This window comes from Corythoichthys intestinalis, chromosome 14 (genome assembly GCF_030265065.1).
Source record: "Corythoichthys intestinalis isolate RoL2023-P3 chromosome 14, ASM3026506v1, whole genome shotgun sequence".
Taxonomy (NCBI): domain Eukaryota; kingdom Metazoa; phylum Chordata; class Actinopteri; order Syngnathiformes; family Syngnathidae; genus Corythoichthys; species Corythoichthys intestinalis.
In genome coordinates, this window is record NC_080408.1 from 29,177,346 (window position 1) to 29,205,084 (window position 27,739).

At 38.8% G+C, this 27,739-nt stretch overlaps 1 protein-coding gene across 8 annotated transcripts in view; it reads left to right on the top strand.

Moving 5' to 3' along the window:
- The first annotated feature begins 4,616 nt into the window (after positions 1-4,616).
- The window catches only part of LOC130929747 (gastrula zinc finger protein XlCGF26.1-like), a 33,495-nt gene continuing 10,372 nt past the window's right edge, over positions 4,617-27,739 (top strand). Inside the window, exons 1-4 of one of the 8 annotated variants that reach the window (XM_057857192.1) lie at positions 4,836-4,852; positions 9,602-9,635; positions 14,455-14,670; positions 21,422-26,736. In XM_057857192.1, the coding sequence (XP_057713175.1) occupies positions 14,553-14,670; positions 21,422-22,860 (1,557 nt within the window). In that variant the 5' untranslated portion in view covers positions 4,836-4,852; positions 9,602-9,635; positions 14,455-14,552 and the 3' untranslated portion in view covers positions 22,861-26,736. Of the gene's footprint in view, positions 4,853-9,167; positions 9,636-9,667; positions 9,847-14,454; positions 14,671-21,421; positions 26,738-27,739 lie in introns of those variants that run through there. The other 7 variants (XM_057857194.1, XM_057857193.1, XM_057857191.1 and 4 more) reach the window with 7 other exon arrangements.

The following is a 27,739-nucleotide window of genomic DNA, read 5'->3' on the forward strand; positions in this document are numbered from 1 at the left end:
CAGTCGCGTCGATTAAAAGTTAAAGCTATGCTTAGGTCGGCTCATTTTTTTCGTCTTTTTCAGCCTTTGACACTAAAGCCATCTCTTTAACTGAACATTTTTATGTTCTTCCACATCTTTGCCAGTCAATTTGGCACCAGGCACATCATTTTCGGAGAGAATTGGTAGGCTTAGCTCTGTAAACATCTCCTTCGTACACGATTTCCATTCATTTCCTATTAGGGACAAACGGTGGCTTGTCCCTACTTAGCAACACTAGCTAATGTCATGAATATCAAAGGGTATGAAAACGCAAAAGGGGTGTGAGACATCAATAGAACGGTTATGTGCCAAGATAACAAATATTGACAAAGCCACAAAAAAAATCAATCACATTAATGAGCAATTATCGAAAATAGATTGAAAATGATGAACATTTCCGAAAGTGCTCCGGAAACAGCCGAATGGGGCGGCGACGTCACTACAAGTGAATGACAGTCGAGGCGGAGCCAGGTGCCATTGTTTTTTATCGACGAGAGATTAGCGTTCGGGTTTGTTTGACCAAAACATCACTAAAATGGTTCAAAACTGCTGTGCTATGTGGTGTACAAATAGCTATTTATCGGAATATAGTATCCATGAGTTCCCGAACGCGAAAAAAAGAGCTGGACTACGCAGACAATGGGTAAAGTTCGTCCGTTCAAAGAGGGCTAATTTTTCAGCCTCCGCCACGGTTTTGTTTGGTACACATTTTTCACCTGAAAGCTTCTCGAACTATGGACAAGTGAAATCGGGTTTTGCTAAAAGATTGCTGCTCAAAGCAGATGCGACCTAAATGTCCCAAGACACGAAGAAAGAGGACGAAGACTGCCACTGATGAGACCACCTCACCATCCCAGGCAAAGCAAAGGAGGGTAGTTGCTAAGCTGGAAATGGCCAGAGTGAGTACTCTTCTATAATTAAAAAAAAATATCACGCATTGGATACAGGACTGGACACATGTATAAATTATAAATAAAAGCAATAATATAATATATTACACGATCTGCTGCCGATGTTTCATCAGTGTCATTGCTCCCCTCAATGACCGTTTCATTACGCTGCATTGGCGTTCGTTTGGGCTCAAATTGGTAACCTAAAATACCAATTAAAGCTTCGTAACGCTCCTCGTCACCATTAGATGAACATTCATTACGTCCTTCTACGTCGGATTCGTCGCTGGAACTAGAAACGAAATTGTCTGCCATCATCGCCGCCATTCAGTATTAAAGCACTGAGCCTTTTTCTTGTTGAAGAAACACCCCTCACTGTCAATTCTGAATTCTCTTTTATTGACAATGAGGGGTGTTTCTTCATGAGGGAACCTGGAATATGTGCAGAGCAGGATGAACACAATGCAACAGCAGAAACAGCTCAAAACACCCCTAATTCTCCCCTCACTAGAAGGAATTATATTGATGCAGACAGGCGCTGCCCCCCTAGTGGCCGATGGCACTCTCTTCACTTGAAATGACGTCACGCACACAATCTGCCAGATCTCGGGCGCCGGTCGTTTTAAATCAAATCAGATCAAATCAAATTTATTTACAGTGCCTTGCAAAAGTATTCGGCCCCCTTGAACCTTGCAACCTTTCGCCACATTTCAGGCTTCAAACATAAAGATATAAAATTTTAATTTTTTGTCAAGAATCAACAACAAGTGGGACACAATCGTGAAGTGGAACAACATTTATTGGATAATTTAAACTTTTTTAACAAATAAAAAACTGAAAAGTGGGGCGTGCAATATTATTCGGCCCCCTTGCGTTAATACTTTGTAGCGCCACCTTTTGCTCCAATTACAGCTGCAAGTCGCTTGGGGTATGTTTCTATCAGTTTTGCACATGGAAAGACTGACATTCTTGCCCATTCTTCCTTGCAAAACAGCTCGAGCTCAGTGAGGTTGGATGGAGAGTGTTTGTGAACAGCAGTCTTCAGCTCTTTCCACAGATTCTCCATTGGATTCAGGTCTGGACTTTGACTTGGCCATTCTAACACCTGGATACGTTTATTTTTCAACCATTCCATTGTAGATTTGGCTTTAATTTTTGGATCATTGTCCTGTTGGAAGATAAATCTCCATCCCAGTCTCAGGTCTTGTGCAGATACCAACAGGTTTTCTTCCAGAATGTTCCTGTATTTGGCTGCATCCATCTTCCCGTCAATTTTAACCATCTTCCCTGTCCCTGCTGAAGAAAAGCAGGCCCAAACCATGATGCTGCCACCACCATGTTTGACAGTGGGGATGGTGTGTTCAAGGCGATGAGCTGTGTTGCTTTTACGCCAAACGTATCGCTTTGCATTGTGGCCAAAAAGTTCCATTTTTGTTTCATCTGACCAGAACACCTTCTTCCACATGTTCGGTGTGTCTCCCAGGTGGCTTGTGGCAAACTTTAAACGAGACTTTTTATGGATATCTTTGAGAAATGGCTTTCTTCTTGCCACTCTTCCATAAAGGCCAGATTTGTGCAGTGTACGACTGATTGTTGTCCTATGGACAGACTCTCCCACCTCAGCTGTAGATCTCTGCAGTTCATCCAGAGTGATCATGGGCCTCTTGGCTGCATCTCTGATCAGTTTCCTCCTTGTTTGAGAAGAAAGTTTGGAAGGAGAGCCGGGTCTTGGTAGATTTGCAGTGGTCTGATGCTCCTTCCATTTGAATATGATGGCTTGCACAGTGCTCCTTGAGATGTTTAAAGCTTGGGAAATATTTTTGTATCCAAATCCGGCTTTAAACTTCTCCACAACAGTATCTCGGACCTGCCTGGTGTGTTCCTTGGTTTTCATAATGCTCTCTGCACTTTAAACAGAACCCTGAAACTGTCACAGAGCAGGTGCATTTATACGGAGACTTGATTACACACAGGTGGATTCTATTTATCATCATCGGTCATTTAGGACAACACTGGATCATTCAGATATCCTCACTGAACTTCTGGAGTGAGTTTGCTGCACTGAAAGTAAAGGGGCCGAATAATATTGCACGCCCCACTTTTCAGTTTTTTATTTGTTAAAAAAGTTTAAATTATCCAATAAATGTTGTTCCACTTCACGATTGTGTCCCACTTGTTGTTGATTCTTGACAAAAAAATTAAATTTCATATCTTTATGTTTGAAGCCTGAAATGTGGCGAAAGGTTGCAAGATTCAAGGGGGCCGAATACTTTTGCAAGGCACTGTATATAGCCCTTTACAAAACCCGAAAGGTCCCCAAAGTGCTTTACAACAAAGACAAACAGGGCACATAGTAAATAAAAGGCAGGAAAGTATTATACAATGACATTAGGAAGAAAAAAAGAAAAAAGAAACGAAACAACGCGTCACGATTAAAGTCAGACAGCAAATAAAACTGATAAAATCCGAAAACATTAAAAACCCTAAAGAAATAAAACCAGGCTAAACTAATCTTGGGGAAAGGCGAGTCTAAAAAGGTGTGTCTTTAAACGAGATTTAAAAAGGCCCAAATTTGTAGTGGTGCGGATTTCAGGGGGAAGACTATTCCATAACCTGGGTGCAGCAACCTCAAAAGATCAGTCTCCCCACTGTTTGAGTTTGGACCTCGGGACGTGCAAATGAAGTTGGCCAGTAGAGCGAAGAGTCCTGCCAGAGTTACGGATGGTTAAAATTTCTGATAAGTAAGAATGAGCCTGGCCATTAATAGAATTAAAAACAAATAGTAAAAGTTTAAAATCACTTCTAAAATGGACTGGAAGCCAGTGGAGCGATGATAGCACGGGGGTAATATGTTCACGTCTAGGTGTATCTGTTAAAAATCGAGCAGCAGCATTTTGATCAAGTTGGAGACGAGAATTTGAGGACTTGGGAAGACCAACATAAAGTGCGTTGCAGTAATCCAGCCTTGAGCTTATAAAAACGTGAATTGCTTTTTCCAGGTCGTGGCGAGTAAGAAAAGGCTTCACTTTGGCCAAGAGACGGAGCTGCAAAAAACTTGCTCTTACAACAGAACTAATCTGTTTTTCAAATTTGAGCCTGCAATCGAATATCACTCCGAGATTTTTAACATGTGTTTTATAAAAGGGAGCCAGAGTGCCAGGGTTGGGCTCAAGGGCATTTAACATAGAAGGTGTGCCAAAAGTAATATATTCAGTTTTGCTTTCGTTATGATGTAAAACGTTTTGCGCTAGCCACTGCTTCACATCGGATATGCACTCCATCAATTTAGTGACAGCAGTTTGTTCATTGGGTCTCAGGGGCAAATACAGCTGCAGGTCATCAGCATAAAAATGAAAAGAGATATTATGTTTTTTTTATAATTGATCCTAAAGGTAGGAGATAAAGTGCAAAGAGAACAGGCCCTATAAAATAGAGCCTTGTGGCACCCCACAAGACAGAGAAGTTTGTGAGGAGGAAAATTCCCCAATCATTACCGAGAAGGTCCTATGTTCCAGGTACGATTTAAAGTGCTTGTGACACGAAAAAGCATGTTTATTTCATAATACACGCGGTATTTTATGCTCCTGAATGATATGGACCGCTTGGATGTGTGTGGAAGCGATCGCTACATTTATTTAGTTTTTTGAATCCCGCGCCAGGAAAATGAGTGACTTCCGGCTTCGGTCTCGCATTGAGGAGGAGGGCGCTGTGACGTGTACGGTAGAAGACGTCCTCTTCACGCTACAGTGTACTGTTGTGTATGAGGACGAAGGATTCAGCTGATTTTGCGGATTAATACTTTTATTTTTTGCATCACGCCAGCCAAACGGCTGCAGAAAAATCATTCTGTATGCGGGAGAGGCGTATGCGCCTTTTTGGAGTTTCAAAAGGTTCCCATTCACCGTGGATATTTACTGTGGGACCATTGGACTTACAAGGAAGTGAGTAAACATCTTGTTTTGTATTATGTCAAATACGAATACAGTGATTACAAAGTAAACACTATAAAATTCCTTTAAATAAAGGACCACTTACGTTTGATCATTGATAGGCATGTAAAAAGCTATCCTCACGCTCATTAGCAGTTAGCACGTTAGCTACACAACAATTCCAGCCACCCTCCTCCAGGGAACGAACTGTAAATTGCTCTCCGCCGGGCGGTTTGCCGATCCGCAAAGAAACTCGACAACCGGGTCGTCATGTCAAATAATCCAGGCTAGTTATGTGTGATTTTCCACTTCGAAGACTTTGAAACATCCCTCGGTTCGGATTAGCATGTCGGCTAGCTGTCACTCCTTCTGGTCTGTTTACATTCTCCGAAGCCGGGGAAGGGAAATGACATATGTCCGATTTAGGTGTCATAAAATATCGTTCGGCAGGTGTGACAGTAAAGGTAAAGTCGACTGTTTTGACCATTATGGAGTAATTTTGCCATGTCGTCTTGAATAAATGGATTTTTATGATTTTATATTCCATTTAGCACAAGTTATTTGTCATGACCATGCCATTTATTTAGCAATTGGGGAAAGTACTTGGGTAAAAACAATATCCTGTAAAAATATTGAAGTAAAGAGACAGAAACAATGACATTTTGCCGCTCTCTTCGTCGCGTTTTCCTCATTGTGAATAGTTCCCCCTCGACGGGCTGACTGGTCCTTCTCAAGCCATTTATATAGCTATTGGGGAAAAATACTTGGATAAAAAGAATATCCTGTAAAAATATTGAAGTAAAGAGACAGAAACAATGACATTTTGCCGCTCTCTTCGTCGCGTTTTCCTCATTGTGAATAGTTCCCCCTCGACGGGCTGACTGGTCCTTCTCAAGCCATTTATATAGCTATTGGGGAAAATACTTGGATAAAAAGAATATCCTGTAAAAATATTGGGAGTAGAGAGACTGAAACAATGACATTTTGCAGCTCTCTTCGTCTCGTTTTCCTCGTTCTGAACAATTCCCCCTCAATGGGCTGAATAGTAAAACCGATGAGCCTAGTCTACCGCTGACGTCATCCACCTGTTGGGGACGCTAAAGCCCTATAATTGTAGGCGTGGCTAACCGGCAGATTAAAAGACTAATTTCTCGTCATCTGCGCTTTGCTAAATTGTTGTATATGGTCGAATCGTCTCAAAATATGATTCTAATTCACATAATAATGCCATTTAAGACTTTTTTTCTGGTGTCGTATGCTCTTTAAACCACTGTAGAGCGTTACCACGGATACCTATAAAGTGTTCTAAACGAGATACAAGGACTGTGTGGTCGACTGTATCAAATGCTGCTGTGAGATCTAGTAAAACAAGGATTGCTGGGTTTCCATTATCTACAGAAAGGGCAATGTCATTGTGCACTTTTAACAGTGCTGACTCAGTGCTATGTCTGGACCTGAAGCGTGACTGAAACTTGTCAAGGGTGGAGTTTGTCTCTAGAAATGTTTGCAATTGAATTAAAACAACTTTTTTCTAAAACTTTAGAAAGGAAAGACAAGTGGGAGACGGGTCTAAAATTGGACAGCACGGAGGAGTCGAGATGAGGTTTTTTAAGAAGGGGTCTGACTACAGCCTGTTTGAAGGCAGCTGGTACAAAACCGGTACTGAGAGAGTTATTTATAAGAGCCAGCAGACTTGGTCCGAGGCAACTAAAGACTTCCTTTAGAAGCCCAGCTGTAATTATATCTAACGGACAGTTATTGGGTTTCATGCCACTAACTATTTCAGTTAGAGATGACAATGAAAGGAGATCAAATTGTTCAAAAACAATTGCAGTTCTGGAGGACGTACATTACCCAATGAGATACCCGAATTGCAGACATTTTGCCTAACCGAAGAGACTTTGTTTTGAAAGAAAGCGAGGAACTCCTCACAAGTGGCACCTGACACATCAGTTAAGACAGTGGGGTGTGGGTTTAAAACAGAGCTTTAGCTTGACAATCGATCCAAATTTCTCTCATTTTCTTGTGTGTAATTACACGAAGTGGCAGGATATGAATACAAAAGGGATGCGTTTATGGATAAATGATGGAATATTAACATTTCCCCAGGGGTTGACATACCCTTTAATGAACGGAAGTGACGTGTTGCTTGCGGTACGCCATTCCCCTCTAGAATGATGGGAAACAAAAAACGCTCATTAGGCGCTTTTGCACTGTTGTAACTTAGGGTGACCAAACGTCCTCTTTTGCCCGGACAAGTCCTACTTTCACGTAGTGTCCTCGTGGTCCGGGTGGGCTTTATAAATTCATAAAAATGTCTGGTTTTTATGATTTTTCACGGGACCAATTTGAAGAGAATCCCTCCGGCCGCTGGGTGGAAGCAGTTGACATGGCTCCTACTAGAATGGAGGGAAGTAGTAGCTCTTCTTGTTTTTGTTGGCAGTTTACCCTTATCATGAGGCATTACCGCCATCTACTGGGTTGACGATTTGGCCACAATGCATGTTTTTTTTTTTTTTTTTTTTTTTTCAATGATAAATACGTATATAATGGCAACTGTTGACTTCTGTCGGAGACTTTGACTGTAAAATCCCGTTTGGTGTCGCATCGGCGTGCTGCCGATGATTGTAAACTTTCATAGCAAAGTTTGATTTTTGCCTCAGCAAGCTATCAGTAAGCTAAACCGCGCTAGGCATTATGGGACAGGTAGTTTTGAACTGCTACGTTTGGAAACATGCTGATTGAATAGTTTGTCCGTTTATTTCTGTTTTGTTTGTGTGCAATCTAGAACATTGAATGAGAACATCAATTGAATGGGAATAACAATTTGTCAAAGACAATTGTCGTGATAGTAATTTATAAAAATGTTTAGTTGGCACTTAGCCATAGTGTGTATGTGTATTGACTGGACTACATTTCTATGGGTCTGCATTATATATATATATATATATATATGTATATATATATATATATATATATATATATATATATATATATATGTATATATTAGGGCTGTCAAACGATTAAATTTTTTAATCGAGTTAATTACAGCTTAAAAATTAATTAATCGTAATTAATCGTAATTAATCGCAATTAATCGCAATTCAAACCATCTATAAAATATGCCATATTTTTCTGTAAATTATACATATATTCTGTAAAATAATTTGTTGGAATGACAAGATAAGACACAAGATGGATATATACATTCAACAAACGGTACATAAGGACTGTAGTGGGCATTTCACTCTACTGTCATTTAAATCTGTCTATGCTGTTCTCACTCCAAAGCGTCTACTTTTTCCAAAGCTAGACAGCTAGTGAACGACGCCTTAATAATCAGACTTCTTCCTTTTTCATCTGATTTATTAATAAAATGGCCTCAAACCACTGTCCTCTTTAGACCGTAGTGAAACTACCAAAAAAAAAGTACACAAGCATTGCATTAGCAACAACGTTAGCTTAGCACGCTATACAGGTTCACTAAACATAAACAAAAAGCATCTCATACAAAAAATATAACATTTCGCTTACTAACATAATATGTACATTCTTTACAACAACCATACTTACGGACAAATCTTGTCCAAGGATCATATAAGCACAACATTACAACGTAGGCGTCAGCCCGAGACGTCGTGCAGCCATATTGAACTGGCAAGAAAGCAATAAACCATGTCGCAAAGCGACCACAAGAGTTCGCTGTTAGACAGCACAAAAAACCTTGCTGTAAAACTTACCAAAAGGCAGAATACTGTCTGAGCGTGACATGTGCAATAATTGTGTCAAATATTTTAACGTGATTAATTAATTAATTAGTTAACGCGATAATTTTGACCGCCCTAATATATATATATATATATATATATATATATATATATATATATATATATATATATATATATATATATATATATATATAGTTTTTTTAAAAGTCATTATTTATTTTTTTTCAAACTGCATTTTTCCATCCAGAGTGAGGGGGCACACTTTAAATATATTAAAGTAATATAGGCATCTTTGAGTGAACTTCGAGTAAAATTCAAGTATCTTGAGGCCGGGCTGAGTGTCCTCTTTTTTAGAAATCAAAATATGGTCACCCTATTGTAACTATCCGCAGTAGTTCCTCGACCCTTTTGGGGGTGGCTGACGTCATTTTGTGTGTTCGGATATGTAGGAAACTTAGGACGAGGACCTCGTCTTCCGAGCTACATTTTAGCGCCGACTCTGAAGTGACTACTTTCCGCGGGGCCGCAGGAACGATATTACGTAGCTCTTTGGTGATTCGCTGAAATCAACGGCAAACACGCCCCTTACTTTTCGTGCATCACGTGGAGCCGCCATATTTAATAAAACAAATACCCTGCCTGTAAATTGTTGTTGTTGCTAGTAGGAAAAATAATGGAGCCAGGAAAATCTCAATGGAGCGACGAGGAGGTAAAAGCCCTCCTTGCTATTTATTCAACTGCGAGCGTCCAAAGAGGACTTGTGGGGTCGCATCACAACATAAAAATATTTGCCGAGATAAGCGCACAACTGGAGAAGGCTGGGGTTTACCGCAGCGCAAAAAAATGTAGGGAAAAAATTAAGAAACTGAAACAGGACTACAAGAAAATCAAAGACCACAACAACCAGAGCGGGGCAGACAGAAAAACTGGCAAATGGTATGAGATGCTCGACCTCATATTGGGCCACAGACCAGCATATGGGAACGCAGAAACTAAAGATTCCTCTGCTTCGCTTTTGCTGTCGTTGACGCAGAAGGAGAACAACCCACCCGCCCAGCTGCTTGAAGGTATGGAACAAGAAGTTATTTAAGGGTGTAACCGTTTGTTTTTGCATGTTCGGTTCGGTTCACCTGCGTACACTGTCGGTTTTGTATTTTCCCCCTGATAAAATGCATTCTAAACGCTGCATGGGGAACCGAATTACTGAATGTGTTTCCCCACGGACGCATTAAGTGTCGGACATGACTAGTCTCGTTTTACTGTTTGGAATGGAGAAAGGTAAGTGAATAAATACAGTTATGTCGACATTGCGGTACAGATATGTTTACGTAGATAACACTGCAGAATCAGAAAATGTTGTGTCTACACTAAAGGAAATAAGCTAGATTTTGTCACAACTTATTATTATAAATATTTTTGGAAGGTAATTTTATAGCTGAAACTGCGTTTCGGGGTCATCAACATGTTGTGCCCCCCTGCCTCATCCCTGCCTCATAAGTCAAACTTCGCCTATGTTTGTAACTCACAAAGATTTATTTATTAAAAAAAAAAAAAAAAAAAAAAAAAACACTACGGACCAGTCCAATACAACATCATATATAGACCCTACTCACATGACGTCACAGCCACGCCCCCGCGCCATGTTGTCCGTCTACTCGTCATGTTAACACATTACCGCTTCGTAAATTCCTCCTATTATGGCGTGTTTTTCTGCTCGTTAACATTAATAATCAAAATGGTGGAGGCGTGTGTGGTGGTTGGTTGCAAAAACAGAGAAGATAGACGGAGAGACTTGAAGTTTTACCGTATTCCGAGAGACCCGGAGAGGAGAGCGAGATGGACTGCTGCAATTCGACGAGAAAACTGGGCTCCAAACGACTACCACAGATTATGCAGTAGTCATTTTATATCTGGTAAGATGCATTTAATATATATTTCGAGGGTTTTGGGCTGACAACCACAATTAAGATCATTGCTAGGCTAATCGCCGACAACATACACTCAGACGTTGTGAATGAACTACCTGAAAATATATAATTATAAGGGGATAATAATACAGTTGTCATACAATTAACTTACAATTTCACTATTGAGCTCAAAAGCCAAAAAATAAATTCAACTAGGGACAATCTGGAGTAGTGCTATCGCACTTCATATTTATTACATATTATATATGTATGTAGTGAGAGTGCTATCGCTAAACCATATAAACATTAAAAGCCCTAGCTCCATTGACAAATGACATGAAATACATTAGACTTAACAGTGGATGTTAGCAAGAACAAAAGATTTTGAATTGAAAATTTCATAACTCACCTTCCCGAGCACAAGATAGATTCCTGCCGAATTTTCGTGGACTAGGACCTGTTTCACCCAACCAGCAACGAAGTATTTATAAGCCTCCAAGCTCTTAAAGTTTTTCAAACTTTCGTGAGAATAGGCTGATTTTGTGTGGACAAGATAGTTGTAAATATCAGAGTAGCAGATGTCAGGCAAAGACGGCAAAGACGGCGGGTCAAAAAACATCGATTTAGGCATCAAATATGGATCTGGCGAATGGATAAACTGAAGCTTTTCCACATAACGCCTTTAATGCAACGCATCCAATGAGTTTACAGCGTCAGATAACACCGGGGCTTCCATGAATTGCTCTATAACTTGCACGACTAATTGAAAACAATTGCCACGTTCACATGGAGCCAAATATTCCAATTACAATCGGAATATTTGGTCAAACCGAATAAATGTGTTCCGTATAAACACCTCATTCGGAATGAACAGGCCCAAACCGAATGGAATTTCATTCCGATTCACAGGGGTGGAATATTCCTTTTCCCAAACCGATTAGAAGTAAAATTATATCATGTAAACAGGGAAGCGGAATGGTGTCTGGTTGCGTTCTTTCTGCACATGCTCCGTACTGACGTGGTGATGTCACTTGGTGACGTAAGTAACGTCACTTGCAACATGGCTTCCAAGCACACGCACAGCGCACCCACACAACTTTTTAAATGAACGGCGTGTCATTCTGAAGTTTTGTTTCCACTTGAAAAGTTAAAACAGCAGCTGATCTGACGATCGATCTCCATGTTTTGCAACGTGACGCTTTGTTTTGATTAATCTGCGCATGTCAGACGGCAGTTGTCAAACGTCCTTTCGGAATAAAGGCAGACACATGTAAACGCTGGATCGGAATAGATGAAGTGACATGTAAACAGCTGATGTGAAATTTCCATTCAGAATGATTTGAATCGGTATGAATAAAAGTCAGCATGTAAACGTGGCTAATGAGAATAGGTCTAAAAAATACGGACAATATGGCGGCCAGATACAGCGACACGTCATTTTGTGACGTCACAGCCACGCCCCCGCACCATGTTGTCCGTCTACTCGTCATTTTAACGCATTACCGCTTTGTAAATTCCTCCTATTATGGCGTGTTTTTCTGTTCGTTAACATTAATAATCAAAATGGTGAAGGCGTGTGTGGCGGTCGGTTGCAAAAACAGAAAAGATAGACGGAGAGACTTGAAGTTTTACCGTATTCCGAGAGACCGAGAGAGGAGAGCGAGATGGACTGCTGCAATTCGACGAGAAAACTGGGCTCCAAACGATTACCACGGATTATGTAGTAGTCATTTTATATCTGGTAAGATGCATTTAATATATATTTTGAGAGTTTTGGGCTGACAACCACAATTAAGATCATTGCGAGGCTAATCGCCGACAATAGAGGTGTGCAAAATTTCCGATTCTTAGATTATTCGCGATTCGGCCGTGGAAGATTCGAGAACGATTCACAAACATCCAAATTCCGATTATTGAAATATGCCAAGTAAAGCGGAAGTACAACACACTCAGCGCGCCGCGCGGTCTTCGGGACGGAACGGAGCGGGAGTAGCTAAACATCATGCTTCTCATTACCCGGCCCCTCGGGTAATGCCAACGCTCAACTCACGGCTCTAGCTCAACTCATGCCACGAGATAAAAAAAACACAACAACATACCTGACTGCTGCAGAAAAGCTGCTACAAGAACATGCTACATAATGTTACGGTATATATCATTTATATAGGACTAGATGCACATCTGCAAAAAGCTAGATGCGGGCGTTAGTAAACGGCCGCCATCTTAAAGCAGTAAACTGCCCTGCAAGGCTGTTGTAGCGAACCTTCCAAGCAAACCTAATTAACTTTTTATCTAAAATACTCCTAAATCGGTAAAATATTGACTTGAATCTATCTTTAAAATAGTTTTAAAACTTTCACATGTCAAAAGTAGACAAAAGGGAAATTATGGAATAACGTGAGCAATTTTAACAACTTTAACGGTTGATTCACAACATTAAATTAATTGAATGTAGTTTAAAGCTGCTGATACAGAATAGGGACTGGAGTTTTTTTATTTAATGTTATTTTTGTATATTTGTTTACTGCTATATGTTAACTTGATACTGAAATAGTAGTTTGGTTTAGCCTGAGAGTATTTTTGAACAATTTTGGAACTAATGTACAAAACTTTAAAAAAAAAAAAAAGGAGGGGGGTGCATCAATAATCGTTTTATAATCGAATCGGAGCCTCTGAATCGTAATCGAATCGTTAGGTGCCCAAAGATTCCCAGCTCTACCAGACAACATACAGTTTCAAATTCAAGATGCTTATTTCTTCCACCATCATTACATTTTGAATAATATTTAGCTGGTACCAAGTGAAAGAAGCTGGCCTCGTCTACGGATCATCAGTTAAACAGGTGTGTCCAAACCTTTTGCAAAGGGGGCCAGATTTGGTGTGGTAAAAATGCGGGGGGATACCTTGGCTGATTTACATAGAACAATATATTTAAACAAATGTTAGCAAGCCCTTCTGTGTGTCACATTTGCTTACTTATTTTTTTAAATTCATAATTTCAACAATCTCGGCTTTGTGGCGTTCTCTTTTGACACTCGGGCTCTTGCGAAATACTGCTGCTGTGAAATTAAACTAGCTTCTAGTTGCTATAATTTCTCGCTGCGTATCTTCCCTGTAATGTTGTCTTACATGTCAGCGTGTCTTGTTCGGTAATATCATTATCGCGTCACATCGAACTCTTTGAAGACAGCGACTGTCTCTTTGCAAATGAGGCAGACACAGTTGTTGCGTGTTTTATTGAAGAAATAGTCCAATATCCACCTCGGCCGTCGCAGTCAACTTTTTCTTCTTTTTTTTTTTTGATTGTCACCATTTTAGAAATCACACAGAGTAATGTTGCTTTGAGTGCTGCTCTTAAAGTTTTTCAAAATTTTGGGAGAATTGGCTGATTTTGTGTGGACAAGATAGTTGTAGATATCAGGGTAGCAGATGTCAGGCAGAGGGGGCGAAGACAGCAGGTCGAAAAATATCGATTTAGGCATCAAATATGGATCTGGCGAATGGATAGACTGGAGCTTTTCCACATAACACCTTTTATGCAACGCATCCAATGAGTTTACAGCGTCTGAAAGCACTGGGGCTTCCATGAATTGCTCTATAAACTGAACGACTAATTGAAACCATTGCGAATAGGGCTAAACAGAGACGGACAATATGGTGGCCGGATACAGCGACACGTCATTCTGTGACGTCGGTGAGTAAGGTCTATAATGTCCCACTTCGGCTTTACTTCCGCTTTACGATGCGACGTCTCAGTCTAAAAATAGCCTGCGTGCGGTACGCCATTGATGTCACCTCCCTTCACAGTCGATGGTTGCAATACAACTTCCGGTGTACTTGTGCTTCACTGGGCGCACCTTTCACTTTGTGGGATCAGGCTGTCTTCCCCAGCTGTAGTGCTGAACGTACTGAAGCCTCGACTTAGTACGGCCATCACCACTTTACTACCTTAAAAGTTCTATCTTCTTTTCCGGGTTAGACGTCATGGTGCGCGTCGAAGCTTCTCGGCCTGGTTAGCTTAGCTCACCAGCCGCTAACAAAGAGTCGATCTGGTGTTGGAGTGGAAAAGTATTGAAAATGTGCGCGAGGCCAACAGCGGAATCTGTGGAGGAACTACTCTGTGGAAGCATTGAGAAGAAGCATCAAAGCTGTCAAGAGCTGGACGTGGTTTACAAGCAGCCACGAGAAATAACAGGTGTGGCAGTCCGAAACCACTAAAATAAACAATGGACCGTCAAAGTGCACATCTTTCATCTTCTGCTAAAACAAATAGAAATATGAAAGGTCATTTGAATATGGAGTGCCGTTTGTAAGGCAGCAAGCACATGCTGAAAATTACAACATCTCACATTTAGCGCCACACAGTGTTGAAAACGTGGTGTGAAATTTTTAGTCACTTTTTTTTTTGCACATTTACAACATTAGTATTTAGCAGCCTAAATTTTCATTTTTAATTAAGAAGTTTTGGACCTGAATGTTTAAATCCACAACTAAATATTTAATTCAAATCTTAAATTGATATCCTAAATGCTAAATCTGGAAACGGTTGGAACTAAGTATTTATCTTAATATGCAAATTCACATGACTAGAGACTAGGTGAGGAAAACCTGAGGCTTTCCGAAACAACCACTTTTGATACAATTGCCCTGAATTGAATCACTGTTTCAAGCCATTTGACACACTGCAAGAGCTCCATCTATATGGAGGTAGATTTGTGTCTTTATTATTCAATCCCAAAAAAAGTTGCTTCAATCAAATAAAAAGTTGCTTCAATCAAAATATATATTTTCAATCGAAGAAAACATCTCTTAAATAAAAAAAAAAAAAAAATGTGTTTGAATGCAAAAATAAATTTGAAACTGAAAAAAATATATTTGAAAACTATTTTTCTATGAATTTTTTTTTTTGTTTTTTTGTTTTTGTTTTTTTTTTTGATTTAAGTCAATTTTTTTTATTGAAACACCATTTTTGATTGAAGTCATGTAATTTTGCGTTTGGACCACATTTTGGCTATGACATTTGTGTCTTTATTATTCAATCAAAAATTAAGTTGCTTCAAACAAAAAAATATATATTTTCAAAAGAAAAATCAATCAAAAATTGAAAAAAAATTCAATTATAGAAAAAAAGGTTTACATGTGAAAAAATATTTGAGACTCAGAAATTCGCATTTGCACACTTTATTTTTCGTTCAAACTGTTTTCTTTGATTGAAGCAATCCTTTTTGTGTTTGAGCCATATCAGGGGTAGGACATTTGTGTCAAAATCATTCAATCGCAATAAAAGTTGCTTTAATCAAAAAACTATTTTTAATCAAAGAAAAAAATCAATTGCAAAATTATATATTTTTTGAAAATATATTTTATTATTTGAAATATATATATTTTTATTGAAGTGTCACTTTTTGAAAAGCAAAAAGTTTTAAACCTTTTTTTTTTTTTTCAAAGTGGAGAAAGTTTTGAACACTTTTTTTTTTTTTTTTTTGAAGTGGGAAAAGTTTTGAAGGCACTTTTTTCCCCGATTGAATCATTTTGACGCAAAGATTCACCTTAAACGCTAGTTCCGGTGTGTTTGAGTGGCAGCTGATTACGCCAATGGCATAAAAGTATGAAGCAAGAATAATGGCCACCAGGGCTCCATCCAGCCATCGGAGTCTCCTGGAGTCCAAGCCGAATATAGGGCACCGGTACGGGGGTGTGACATCGGCATTTCACCGGAGTACGGTGCCCTGCTGCTTAATGTGATTCAACACGGCAGACTTCACCTGCTGCCCTGACGTGACGGTTGGCAAATGGTTCCAACCGGAGGGTCCGCGACGCGCCGGTACAGGAGTGGTCGGCGAGTGGCCCGACACTAGCCTGCCCAGTAAGCGAGTTGACTACCGGCGAGTCGCTGGCGTCCACGCCGGGAGCCCCATCGCTTCAACTTTGAATGAGTGTCGTGTCATTTGCGGGCCGTCCACTCAACAGCCGGCCTCCGCACCTGGGGGGTGATATCGGGGTCCGACCAGTGTGCCGCGACAGGGCAACGTACTGTCGCGGGTACTCCGGTGAAATTGCTGATGTCACACCCCCGTACCGGTGCCCTATATTCGGCTTGGACTCCAGGAGACTCCGATGGCTGGATGGAGCCCTGGTGGCCATTATTCTTGCTTCATACTTTTATGCCATTGGCGGAGTCACCTGCCACTCAAACACACCGGAATTAGCGTTGAAGTTGAATCTTTGTGTCAAAACGATTCAGTCGAAAAAAAGTGCCTTCAAAACTTTTCCCACTTAAAAAAAAAAAGGTGTGTTCAAAACTTTTTCCACTTTGGAAAAAAAATTTTTAAAAACTTTTTGCTTTTTAAAAAAGCGACACTTCAATAAAAATATATTTCAAATAAAAAAATATATTTTTTGAAAAAAATATATTTTTGCAAAAGATTTTTTTCTTTGATTAAAAATAGTTTTTTGATTAAAGCAACTGTTATTGCGATTGAATGATTTTGACACAAATGTCCTACCCCTAATATGGCTCAAACACAAAAAGGATTGCTTCAATCAAAGAAAACAGTTCGAATGAAAAATAGTGTTCAAATGCGACTTTCTGAGTCTCAAATATTTTTCCACATTCAAACCTTTTTTTCTACGATTGAATTTTTTGAAATTTTTGATTGAAGTGATTTTTCTTTTGAAAAAAAAATTTTTTTTTAGAAGCAACTTAATTTTTGATTGAATAATAGACACAGATGTCCTGGCCAAAATGTGGTCCAAACGCAAAATTGCATGACTTCAATCAAAAATGGTGTTTCAATAAAAAAACTTGACTTTAAAAAAAAAAAAAAAAAAAAATAGTTTTCAAATATAATTTTTTGAGTTTCAAATTTATTTTTGCTTTCAAGCACATTTTTTTTTTTTTTTTTTGAAGTGACGTTTCGTTCGATTGAAAATATATATTTTGATGCAACTTTTTATTTGATTGAAGCAACTTTTTTTGGGATTGAATAATAAAGACACAAATCTACCTCCATACATCTACTGGATAAACAGTGCATGTTTCTTTTTAAAACTAAAATTGTCAAATTGCCTCAGCATTATATATCTTCAATAGAATTAAGTGGATGTCTATTTCAACTGTGAGATCGTGTCGTCATTTAGTGTGATTTACACAATTAAAGTTGACCTTTTTAAGCCTGTGTCATTGCTTTGTCTGTGAAGACGTGTTCAAAGCAGTATTTGTAATACACGACAGTGCCTTGTAAGTGGCTCGTCCTAGATGTCAGGGAGTAACTCTGTATTGTTATTTTTTTGTAAATATTACAGTACAGTAAGCACACAGCAAAGTGCTTAGGAACAGGGATATTATTTATTGCATACTATAAAGTTTTCCAAAATCATAAGATGGAAATAATTGAGCCAAATAAAAGTAAGGAAAGGTATGTGAAATATTTTATTTTTTAATCAAGTATGATTTCGGGGGGGGGGGGATGTTGTGTCGTATTTGTATCTATTCTAAATAAACGTATTGCACTATCTAGTGTATAACAATGTGAATGAATTTAATGAAATTTAAGTGATAATGATATTCCCACTCCTGACTTGAAAATGAGCAAATGTTTTTAGCACTTGCGAAAATTCCTCCTCTCAAAAAAACGCTGAATAACTGCGTTATTCTGCCACTTTTTATTGCGTTCCCACCGATTGACCGGGCTTGCTCCCATCGAGTTTTCATTTTCCTGTCGAAACAGTGTGACTTGCTGACACATCTGTGACGTTGGAGGCCTCGTCAGCAGTGCTCACGTGATGTATGGCTTGCTCGACGCCGTTTTCGGAACACTGCTTTGACACACCTCTACTTCATTTGCTCGAATGAGATTCGAGCAGGAAGGCTCGAGCATTCCATCTCTACTAGAGACCGGAAGTAACAAAATAAAAGCTGGAGCACACAAAATAACCCTTTATTGTTATTATTATTATTATTATTAATTAACCCTTTTATTTCAATTTCAATTATTATTAGTAGTAGTAGTTTTTGTTTTATTTTTATTTATTTATTTTTATTCTGTGATTAAATGTGATCTTTTGTCTTGGTTTTTACGTTGTGTTGATTTAAATGTGATTTTTATGGTCTTCATGTGATGTAAAGCACTTTGAATTGCCTTGTTTTGAATTGTGCTATATAAATAAATTTGCCTTGCCTTGCCTTTAAATAATTTCTCCAAAATATGTATTATACCTATATATTACGGCTGTCAAATAATTATAAATTTTAATCGAGTCATTCACAGCTTAAAAATTAATCGCAATTCAAACCATCTATAAAATATGCCATATTTTTCTGTAAATTATTTTTGGAATGGAAAGATAAGACACAAGATGGATATATACATTCAACATATTGTACATTAGTACTGTATTTGTTTATTATAACAGTAAATCAACAAGATGGCATTAACATTATTAACATTCTGTTAAAGCGATCCATGGATAGAAAGACTTGTAGTTCAAGTACAAGTTATACAAATTTTATATTAAAACCCCTCTGACTGTTTTCGTTTTAATAAAATTTGTAAAATTTTCAAACAAAAAATAAGCTCACCGTTGTTGATGTCAATAATTATACAATGCTCATGGTGCTGAAACCCATGAAATCAGTCGCACCCAAGTGCCAGCAGAGGGCGACAAAACATCAAAAAACAAGTAACAAATGGACGTGATACTGTGCTGTCATTCTAATCTGTTTGAGCGGGGCATGTGCGTTAAATGCGTCAAATATTTTAACGTGATTAATTTAAAAAAATTATTACCGCGCGTTGACGCGATAATTTTGACAGCCCTACTAAATATTGTTATTACCACAATGACTCATGTCCAAGAGCAGGCTGCCACCGTTGAGTAGCTTTTGTTCCTTTTCAAGCAACATAAACAGACAGTCTGAGCTGCTCCACCAGCTTTTATTTTGTTACTTCCGGTCCCCAGTCATGTGTATTTGAATATTGAGCTAAATATTTAGTTCCAACTGTTTCCTGATTTAAAATGTAGGATATAGGATATAAATTTAAGATTTAAATTAAATATTTATTTCTGGATTTAAACTATCAGGTCCAAAACTATTTAAAAATAAATAAGTTGCTAAATAATGTTGTAAATGTGAAGAAGAAAAAAAGTGACTCCAAAATTTTCACACCATTTTAAACACTGTGTGGCGCTAAATGTGAGAAAATGTTGTAATTATCAGCATGTGCTGCTTTACAAACGGCGCCCCATACAGTGGGGCAAATAAGTATTTAGTCAACCGCTAATTGTGTAAGTTCTCCCACCTGAAAATATTGGAGAGGCCTGGAATTGTCAACGTGGGTAAACCTCAACCATGAGAGACAGAATGTGGGGAAAAAAACAGAAAATCACATTGTTTGATTTTTAAGGAATTTATTTGCGAATCATGGTGGAAAATAAGTATTTGTTCAATACCAAAAGTTCATCTCAATACTTTGTTAGGTACCCTTTGTTGGCAATGACGGAGGCCAAACGTTTTCTGTAACTCTTTGTTGCTGGTATTTTGATCCATTCCTCCATGCAGATCTCCTCTAGAGCAGTGATATTTCGTAGCTGTCATTTTCTATGGGGGTTGAGATCTGGAGACTGGCTAGGCCACTCCAGGACCTTGAAATGCTTCTTACGAAGCCACTCCTTTGTTGCCCTGGGTGTGTCTTTGGGATCATTGTCATGCTGAAAGACCCAGCCACGTCTCATCTTCAATGCCCTTGCTGACGGAAGGAGATTTTCACTCAAAATCTCTCGATACATGGTGCCATTCATTCTTTTCTTTACACAGATCAGTCATCCTGGTCCTTTTGCAGAAAAACAGCCCCAAAGCATGTTTCCAGCCCCATGCTTCACAGTGGACATGATGTTCTTCGGACGCAATTCAATATTCTTTCTCCTCCAAACACGAGAACCTGTGTTTTTACCAAAAAGTTCTATTTAGGTTTCATCTGACCATAACACATTCTCCCAGTCCTCTTCTGGATCATTCAAATGCTCTCTAGCGAACCGCAGACGGGCCTGGACGTGTACTGGCTTCAGCAGAGGGACACGTCTGGCAGTGCAGGATTTGAGTCCCTGGCAGCGCATTGTGTTACTGATAGTAGCCTTTGTTACTGTGGTCCCAGCTCTCCGTAGGTCATTCACTAGGCCCCCCGTGTGGTTCTGGGATTTTTGCTCACCGTTCTTGTTATCATTTTGACGCCACGGGGTGAGATCTTGCGTGGAGCCCCATATCGAGGGATATTATCAGTGGTCTTGTATGTCTTCCATTTTCTAATAATTGTTCCCACAGTTGATTTCTTTACACCAAGCGAAGAGTGAAGAGTTACAGAAAACGTTTGGCCCCCGTATTGCCAACAAAGGGTGCATAATAAAGTATTGAGATGAACTTTTGGTATTGACCAAATACTTATTTTCCACCATGATTTGAAAATTAATTCTTTAAAAATCAAACAATGTGATTTTCTGTTTTTTTGCACATTCTGTCTCTCATGGTTGAGGTTTACCCATGTTGACAATTACAGGCCTCTCTAATCTTTTCAAGTAGGAAAACTTGCACAATTGGTGGTTGACTAAATACTTATTTGCTCCACCGTATTTGAAAGGTCTTAAGTAATACAAATGCTAGTATCATCGCAATGTCGCAGGAAATTGGGCAGTGATGGACCAAGATTCCGAGAAAAATGCATTCATTTTTTGATATGGGATTGTTTTTCCAAGTAATTCATCATGCTGAATCAGTCCCAGTACCAGTTAGAAAAGTTTTTTTTTCCAAGTTCTATTTCAATGGGGAAATTTAAATTTGTTAATGGTGCAAAATCAACTCATGAATAAAAAAAATAACCTACAACATTGAAGTCATGGCATGGACAAACATAACCGCAATGCAAACATGTTTGTGTTTTTGTGTCCTGCAGACATCGGTGAAAAATATGTTCACCCTGAGTTACATGAGTCAGAGCTTCCCAACGTTAAAAAGGAAGAAGAAGAGTACCCCATCATCGAAGAGGAAGACGAAGCAGAGCCCCTCTACATGAAAGAGGAAGAGCCAGAGCTTCCCAACTTCAAAGAGGATTATAATGTCACTTTTATCCCTTTTAAGAGTGAAAATGAGGATGAGGGTCCAAGTGAGGAGAACAGAGGAGTGGAATCTCTAAGCAGCAACTCAAGTCATCACATTTCTACAGAAAGTGACGGCAAGCACTGTGGAGCTGAATCACAAGCCAACAGCCATATGGCTCCACTATCAGACAGTGAAGACCTGAGATTAGACTCTCCTAATGGTGATGATGATGACCAGTCTAAAGGTGATATGACATGTCACAAAGGTGTCAAATGCTTTAAATGTTTTCAGTGTGGGAAAACATGTACTTCAAAGGGGACTTTGAACATTCACATGAGAATACACACGGGAGAAAAACCTTTTGCTTGCTCAGTTTGCGGTCAAATGTTTTCTTACAAGTCTGTCTTAACTAAACACACAAGAAGACACACTGGAGAGAAACCTTTTGCCTGTTTAGTTTGTGGCCAAAGATTTTCTGTAAAAGACACTTTAACTACACATGCAAGAACACACACTGGAGAGAAACCTTTTGTCTGTTCATTTTGCGGTAATAGCTTTGCAGATAGGTCAAGTTTAACTGTGCATACGAGAAAGCACACTGGAGAGAAACCTTATGCCTGTTTAGTTTGCGGTAAGAAATTCTCTCAAAAGGGAACTTTACATGCGCATTCAAAAATGCACACTGGTGAGAAACCTTTTTTCTGCTCCGTTTGTGGTCAAAGTTTCACTACCAAGAGAAATTTAACTACACATGCAAGAAGACACACTGGAGAGAAACCTTTTGTATGTTCAGTTTGCGGTAAATGCTTTGCAGGAAGATCAACTTTAAATTTGCATACAAGAACACACACTGGAGATAAGCCTTTTGCCTGTTTAGTTTGCGGTAAAAAATTCTCTCAAAAGGGAACTTTAACAGTGCATTCAAAAACGCACACTGGTGAGAAACCTTTTTCCTGCTCCGTTTGTGGTCAAAGTTTCAATAGGAAGGGAAAATTAACAGCACACACACGGATACACACTGGAGAGAAACCTTTTGCCTGTTTATTTTGTGGCCTAAGATTTTCTGTAAAAGGAACTTTAGCTACACATGCAAGAAGACACACTGGAGAGAAACCTTTTGTCTGTTCATTGTGCGGTAATAGCTTTGCAGATAAGTCAAGTGTAACTGTGCATATGAGAACGCACACTGGAGAGAAACCTTTTGCCTGTCTAATTTGTGATAAAAGATTTTCTGTCAAATCAAATTTAAACATACACACAAAAACACACATTAAAAAGAAAACACTCAGTTGAGGTGTGCACCTGTTAAAGATGTTTTAGTTTTTTGTTTCTGCTGGTGAGAATAGCAGTGGCAATTTAAAGGAATATGATAAATGAGATCCATGTGAAAGATGATATCTCTAAGACTAAATATGAAAATCACGAATTTCTTAGAACTTGCAATGGAGAAAATATTGTTTAAACACAAAAAATGACAGCTCAGCCATTTTGTGAGGAATGTCATACTCTTTTTTTTTTTTTTTTTTTTTTCTGGACTTAACTTGTAGACTGCCAGTCAGGATGTGTCAGAATGCCATAGTAGGCTATGTGCTTATTACTTTTTGGCTGCAAGGCAAATTAAAATGGCAGTAAATGAGTAAGTAAGCTCCTATCTCAGATAGTTCGAGCGATGACTGGCAAATATTTGACTCTTTGCAATAATCCCATTTGACTGAAACTATTGTGGCATTTAATAAAGTATGTTAATTAGACCTACTTACTGGAAATGTTGGCTTTAATTGATGTTTGTCTCCACTATTGCACATCATACAACTGAAATTCTGCATTTTTTCAAATTGATAAAGGGACTACATGGGATTTTTGAGTTGATTTAAAATACTTTTGTACTACATGCATACTCCACCAATGCCCTGATGAGTAGACAGAGCCATGACATTTTAACTGAGACTGCCCCAAAAAGCCCTTTTTCTTACCTTCAATAGGAGACAATTGGGGTCAAAACTCTCTGGGTGAACACGCCCCTGTACATGTCCACGCGCGTCTCCACGGCAGCAGCCCAGTTTCACTGAGCCTCTGCCTAGTCTCCTCTTGGCAAAAACACTTTTCAAACCCACATAAGACTTGCAACTAAGTGTTTTTAAGTTTCTGGCGCTGATTTGATGGGCCAAACGCTTGTTGCTTCATGTTCCTGCTCGTACAACGTACTTTTATTTAATCTGTTCTTATTTTTACTTTTATTGTCTGGAATGGAGGTATCAGCCTGAAGGAGAAAAATAACATTACCCTCATTGTTAAGGTGGCTGATGGTAGATGATAATAGGCTGTCCACTGGTCTCCTTAACTGATATTTATGAGAAGCAGGTTATGAGGAAGGCAAATGAAATACTAGATTGTGCAGATTATCCCCTTTTGTTCGTTTGAGGTCCTCCCTTCAGGCAGGAGATTCAGAGTCCCTTGTTTTCCCTTGCCCAACAGGACAAAGAACTCCTTTTTACCAAATGCGATTAGGCTGCTAAATTTGCACAATTCTTTCACAGAGATGCGATGCTGTCTATAGCATTTTTCTAATCGTAGTCTTCGTGATTTTATGTGTATGTGTTATCCGTGTGTTTACCTGCTGTAAGATAAGTTTCCCCTTCTTAGGGGACGATAAACTTGAACTGAACTGAACTGTACAAGCATATGCGCCATGCACGAGCTGCAGTTACGCTTTAGGCTGGAGGTGGGAGTCGCAACTAAACAAGTGAAAAACACCGTACAGCATATAACGTCTTTCTATTGGCATGCGCTGAAGGGCGTAGGTTTGCATAGGGACGGTTGGGACAAAACACTACCAACTTTTCAGGATGCTCAAATTGTCCCCACCAACTTTTAAGCAACCTTATTTGCGTTATATAATGATTTCAGTAATATAGGTCATCCCATATGTTTTAATTGTTGTAATTGACACCACCATTATTAAGTGAATTTTTTTCATTATGTTTAGATTTACATGTACATCTTTTTCCCCCCTCCTAAACGCACATTTGATTGGCTGATGACTTAACCCTCACACACACATGCACATTAGATATTAGACATGAGAAGTTTTTTTTTCAGCCAGCAGCAGTCACTGTTAGAAATGTAAAAAGACATTGTTTTCGAAGTGGGGAACACACCATTAATTTTGCTACTGTAAGTTTGACCTGCATCAGTGTTAGCATAACATTAAACTGTGTGAACTTGAAAAACTCAAGTAGGAAGCTGCTTCGAGAGAAGTGTCCTTCTCTTTGTGTTTTCTACTGTTAAGATTAAATAAACTGAGAAATGTAGTGAACTCTTCTGAAAATTATGGATGTCAGGGAAATTCAACTTTGAACTCCAAGACAAGTGTCAACTCGATAGCTCGATAAGGAATGAATCAGACCCCAACCATGGATTGCTTTGCTTCGAAGTCTTTATGAACAAGAGCTCTCGGGTACAGACGCAGAGCCACGCACTAAGCGTCTTCTCCGCATGTGGACAGAAGAGAAATGCAGGGCATGCCTCTATTTATAGGTTGACATCATAGAAAAAAAACTGAAACTTACTATAGCATATCCTGGTAAAAACATCTCAAGTTACAAAAACATCCTCTATTAGGGGAAAAAAACAACTCAAGTTATGACCTTGAACACCGACTCTGGCTAGAACGATGATGAGCTCAGCCTGATAAGCCACAGTCGCCCATTGTATTCATTCAGGGCATATTGGAAAACACAGGAACATAACAGTCCATATTTGGGCATATTGAGATACAGTCTACAACAGTCAAGTCTATGGGAAGGCACACTCAAACAGATTAATATAACAATGATGCTGTATGCTACAAAGATCTCATGCAAGCATAACAAAAGCATACAAAATATGATGTAATATGGTTGTGTTTTAAGCATAAATAAAAATCACTCACAATGGAACTAGAAAAATGTTAGCAAGAAGCTGCATAGAGAGGAGTGCTGCATGTGTAGCTCACACAACACAACATAAAACATAATTATGTACATTTTTTTTAAAAATGTGTTTTGGGGGGGGGGGGTGCAAGCTACCCACACTAGCTTTGCGATTGACTGGTCGATTATGATCGATGTCATAAGCACTCCTGATTTGGCATATCAATTGATTAGGTTCATATTCGTGAGAAATGTAGCCCTCACCTCCGTTCACCCAATCTGTTTGGTCTTATTAATGTCCCATCCCGAGCAAAAAGTGCATATGCAGGTTATGCTGTAATATCGTCCCTACCAATGTTGAGACTAAAGCTACACCCTTGCATGCACTTGATTAAAGTGTTGTCTTCCGCTTTAAGCTAAAAATGTGAAATTTCTCTTTGTAAAAAAATATAAATCATGGAAAACAACCGTGAGATGTATGACAATTTGAACATTTCATGGAAAGAAAAGCTGTTGTTTTGTGTTCTCTTTCCTTAGGCTGTATTGATTTTAAAAAACCCACCATGACAGGATGGGTACTTTTGGAACTACATTTCTCAACATATAGCAAAGAAATGTCTCATTTGATAATGTATTGACAGCATCCACAAAGATGATTTCATTCCTTAATCTATTTTGATTTCAGTTACCTACTGTTACCAACACATGTATCAAAGTAAAGACTCTATCTTTGCTCCGGTCAATGGACCCACATGGTAATGATGTAACAAGAACATGCCAACTTTGTTCATATTCCAAATGTGAGTAGTAATATAGGAGAACTCAAAAGTGCTTCACACGTCGAGAAGAAATTGTGGAACTTTGCCGCCTGTCAATTCTTTCTTTGTTTTCAGTTGTCTCCATTGATCGAAAGCATCTCCAATGCATATCCTTGTCTTAATTTCTGATTTTCTTATGACTAAGGTTGCAACAACTAATTGATTAAATCGATTGTTGCCGACAGCTATGAGTAGTCCAGTTTGAGTTCTTGTTTGTGTGTAATGTGAGGCTGCGCACGCATACCAGTGATAAGAGGAAGAGAGAGAGAGTTCACTGCTACACTCGGGTTGCTTAATCAATAATACAGTATTACGAAGTGTCAATTTTAGATTGTCTTTTGTGTTGCTGGGGCCAATTATGTTTTTTGTATTCTTCATTGATGAGACGTTACTATTTGGCACGGAGCGCTAAACTAGTTAGTTATTAGATCCCGTCCCCAGTATAGCTTAGGACGCAAATTATTGAATAACAATTTTGACATTTCAAATTGTGTGATGATTACAAGTTTGTTTGTTTTTTTCCTTTCCCCTCTCCTTGATTGTGTAAATGTTAATCTTCCCAATAGTCACTGTCGATCATGGCGATTAGTTCGTTTTGTTGATTCGATCTGGTAGATTAGTTCATAGTTCAGTGTGAGTGAGTTAATTTTGTTGATTCGATCCAGTAGATAGAGGATAGCTGAGGACAGATGGCAGCCCGCGTCTGCAACCTCCTTCAGTTGATTCATTCCTCGTCGCAGTCTTCATTCCTAGCTGCGTTCTGACAAACAATCATCTGCAGATTGCGCAGTTCCGTGGTAATTTTCATTAACATTCTGGTTGTGGCAATGTTGCTTGGTCATTCTCGATATGAACAAATGGAATGGATTGAATAGCGACGCACTGAAGGGGCTCTCTACCTTACTCTATGGAGTAAGGGGAAACTGACAGATTTATGATTATATTTACGTTAATAATGACATGTTGTATGATTATTGATTTAAACTAATATCCTGGCAAATTATTATGAATTTTTCTTTTAATCCAGACTAATTGTTTTTTCTGTTGTTTTATTTACCTGAAGTTTTGGGGACTACTTCCGGAAGTAGTCGTCCAAACATGTCAGGTAAAAAAAAAACAACCTCAAACAATTGTCTGAGATAAAAGGGAAAAAATCATAATTTATAAGTGTATGAAATGAACTCAATACAACTGGCAACGTCACAGTGAATATGTCAGCATTTTTTCTAATTTAAAAAAATAAATAAAACAACAACAAATTATTTAGGGAGGCTTAAGAATATTTTAGGGGGGCTGAAGTCCCTCTAAAACACCCCTAGCAACGCCACTGTAAATACTGTTCTGGACACTTTGTAACCATAAGCGGATTTTAAGGGGGGCCAGGCCCCCTCTGGTGGTCGATGAGTGTCATTGGATGTAATTGACTTTCCTATATATATAAAA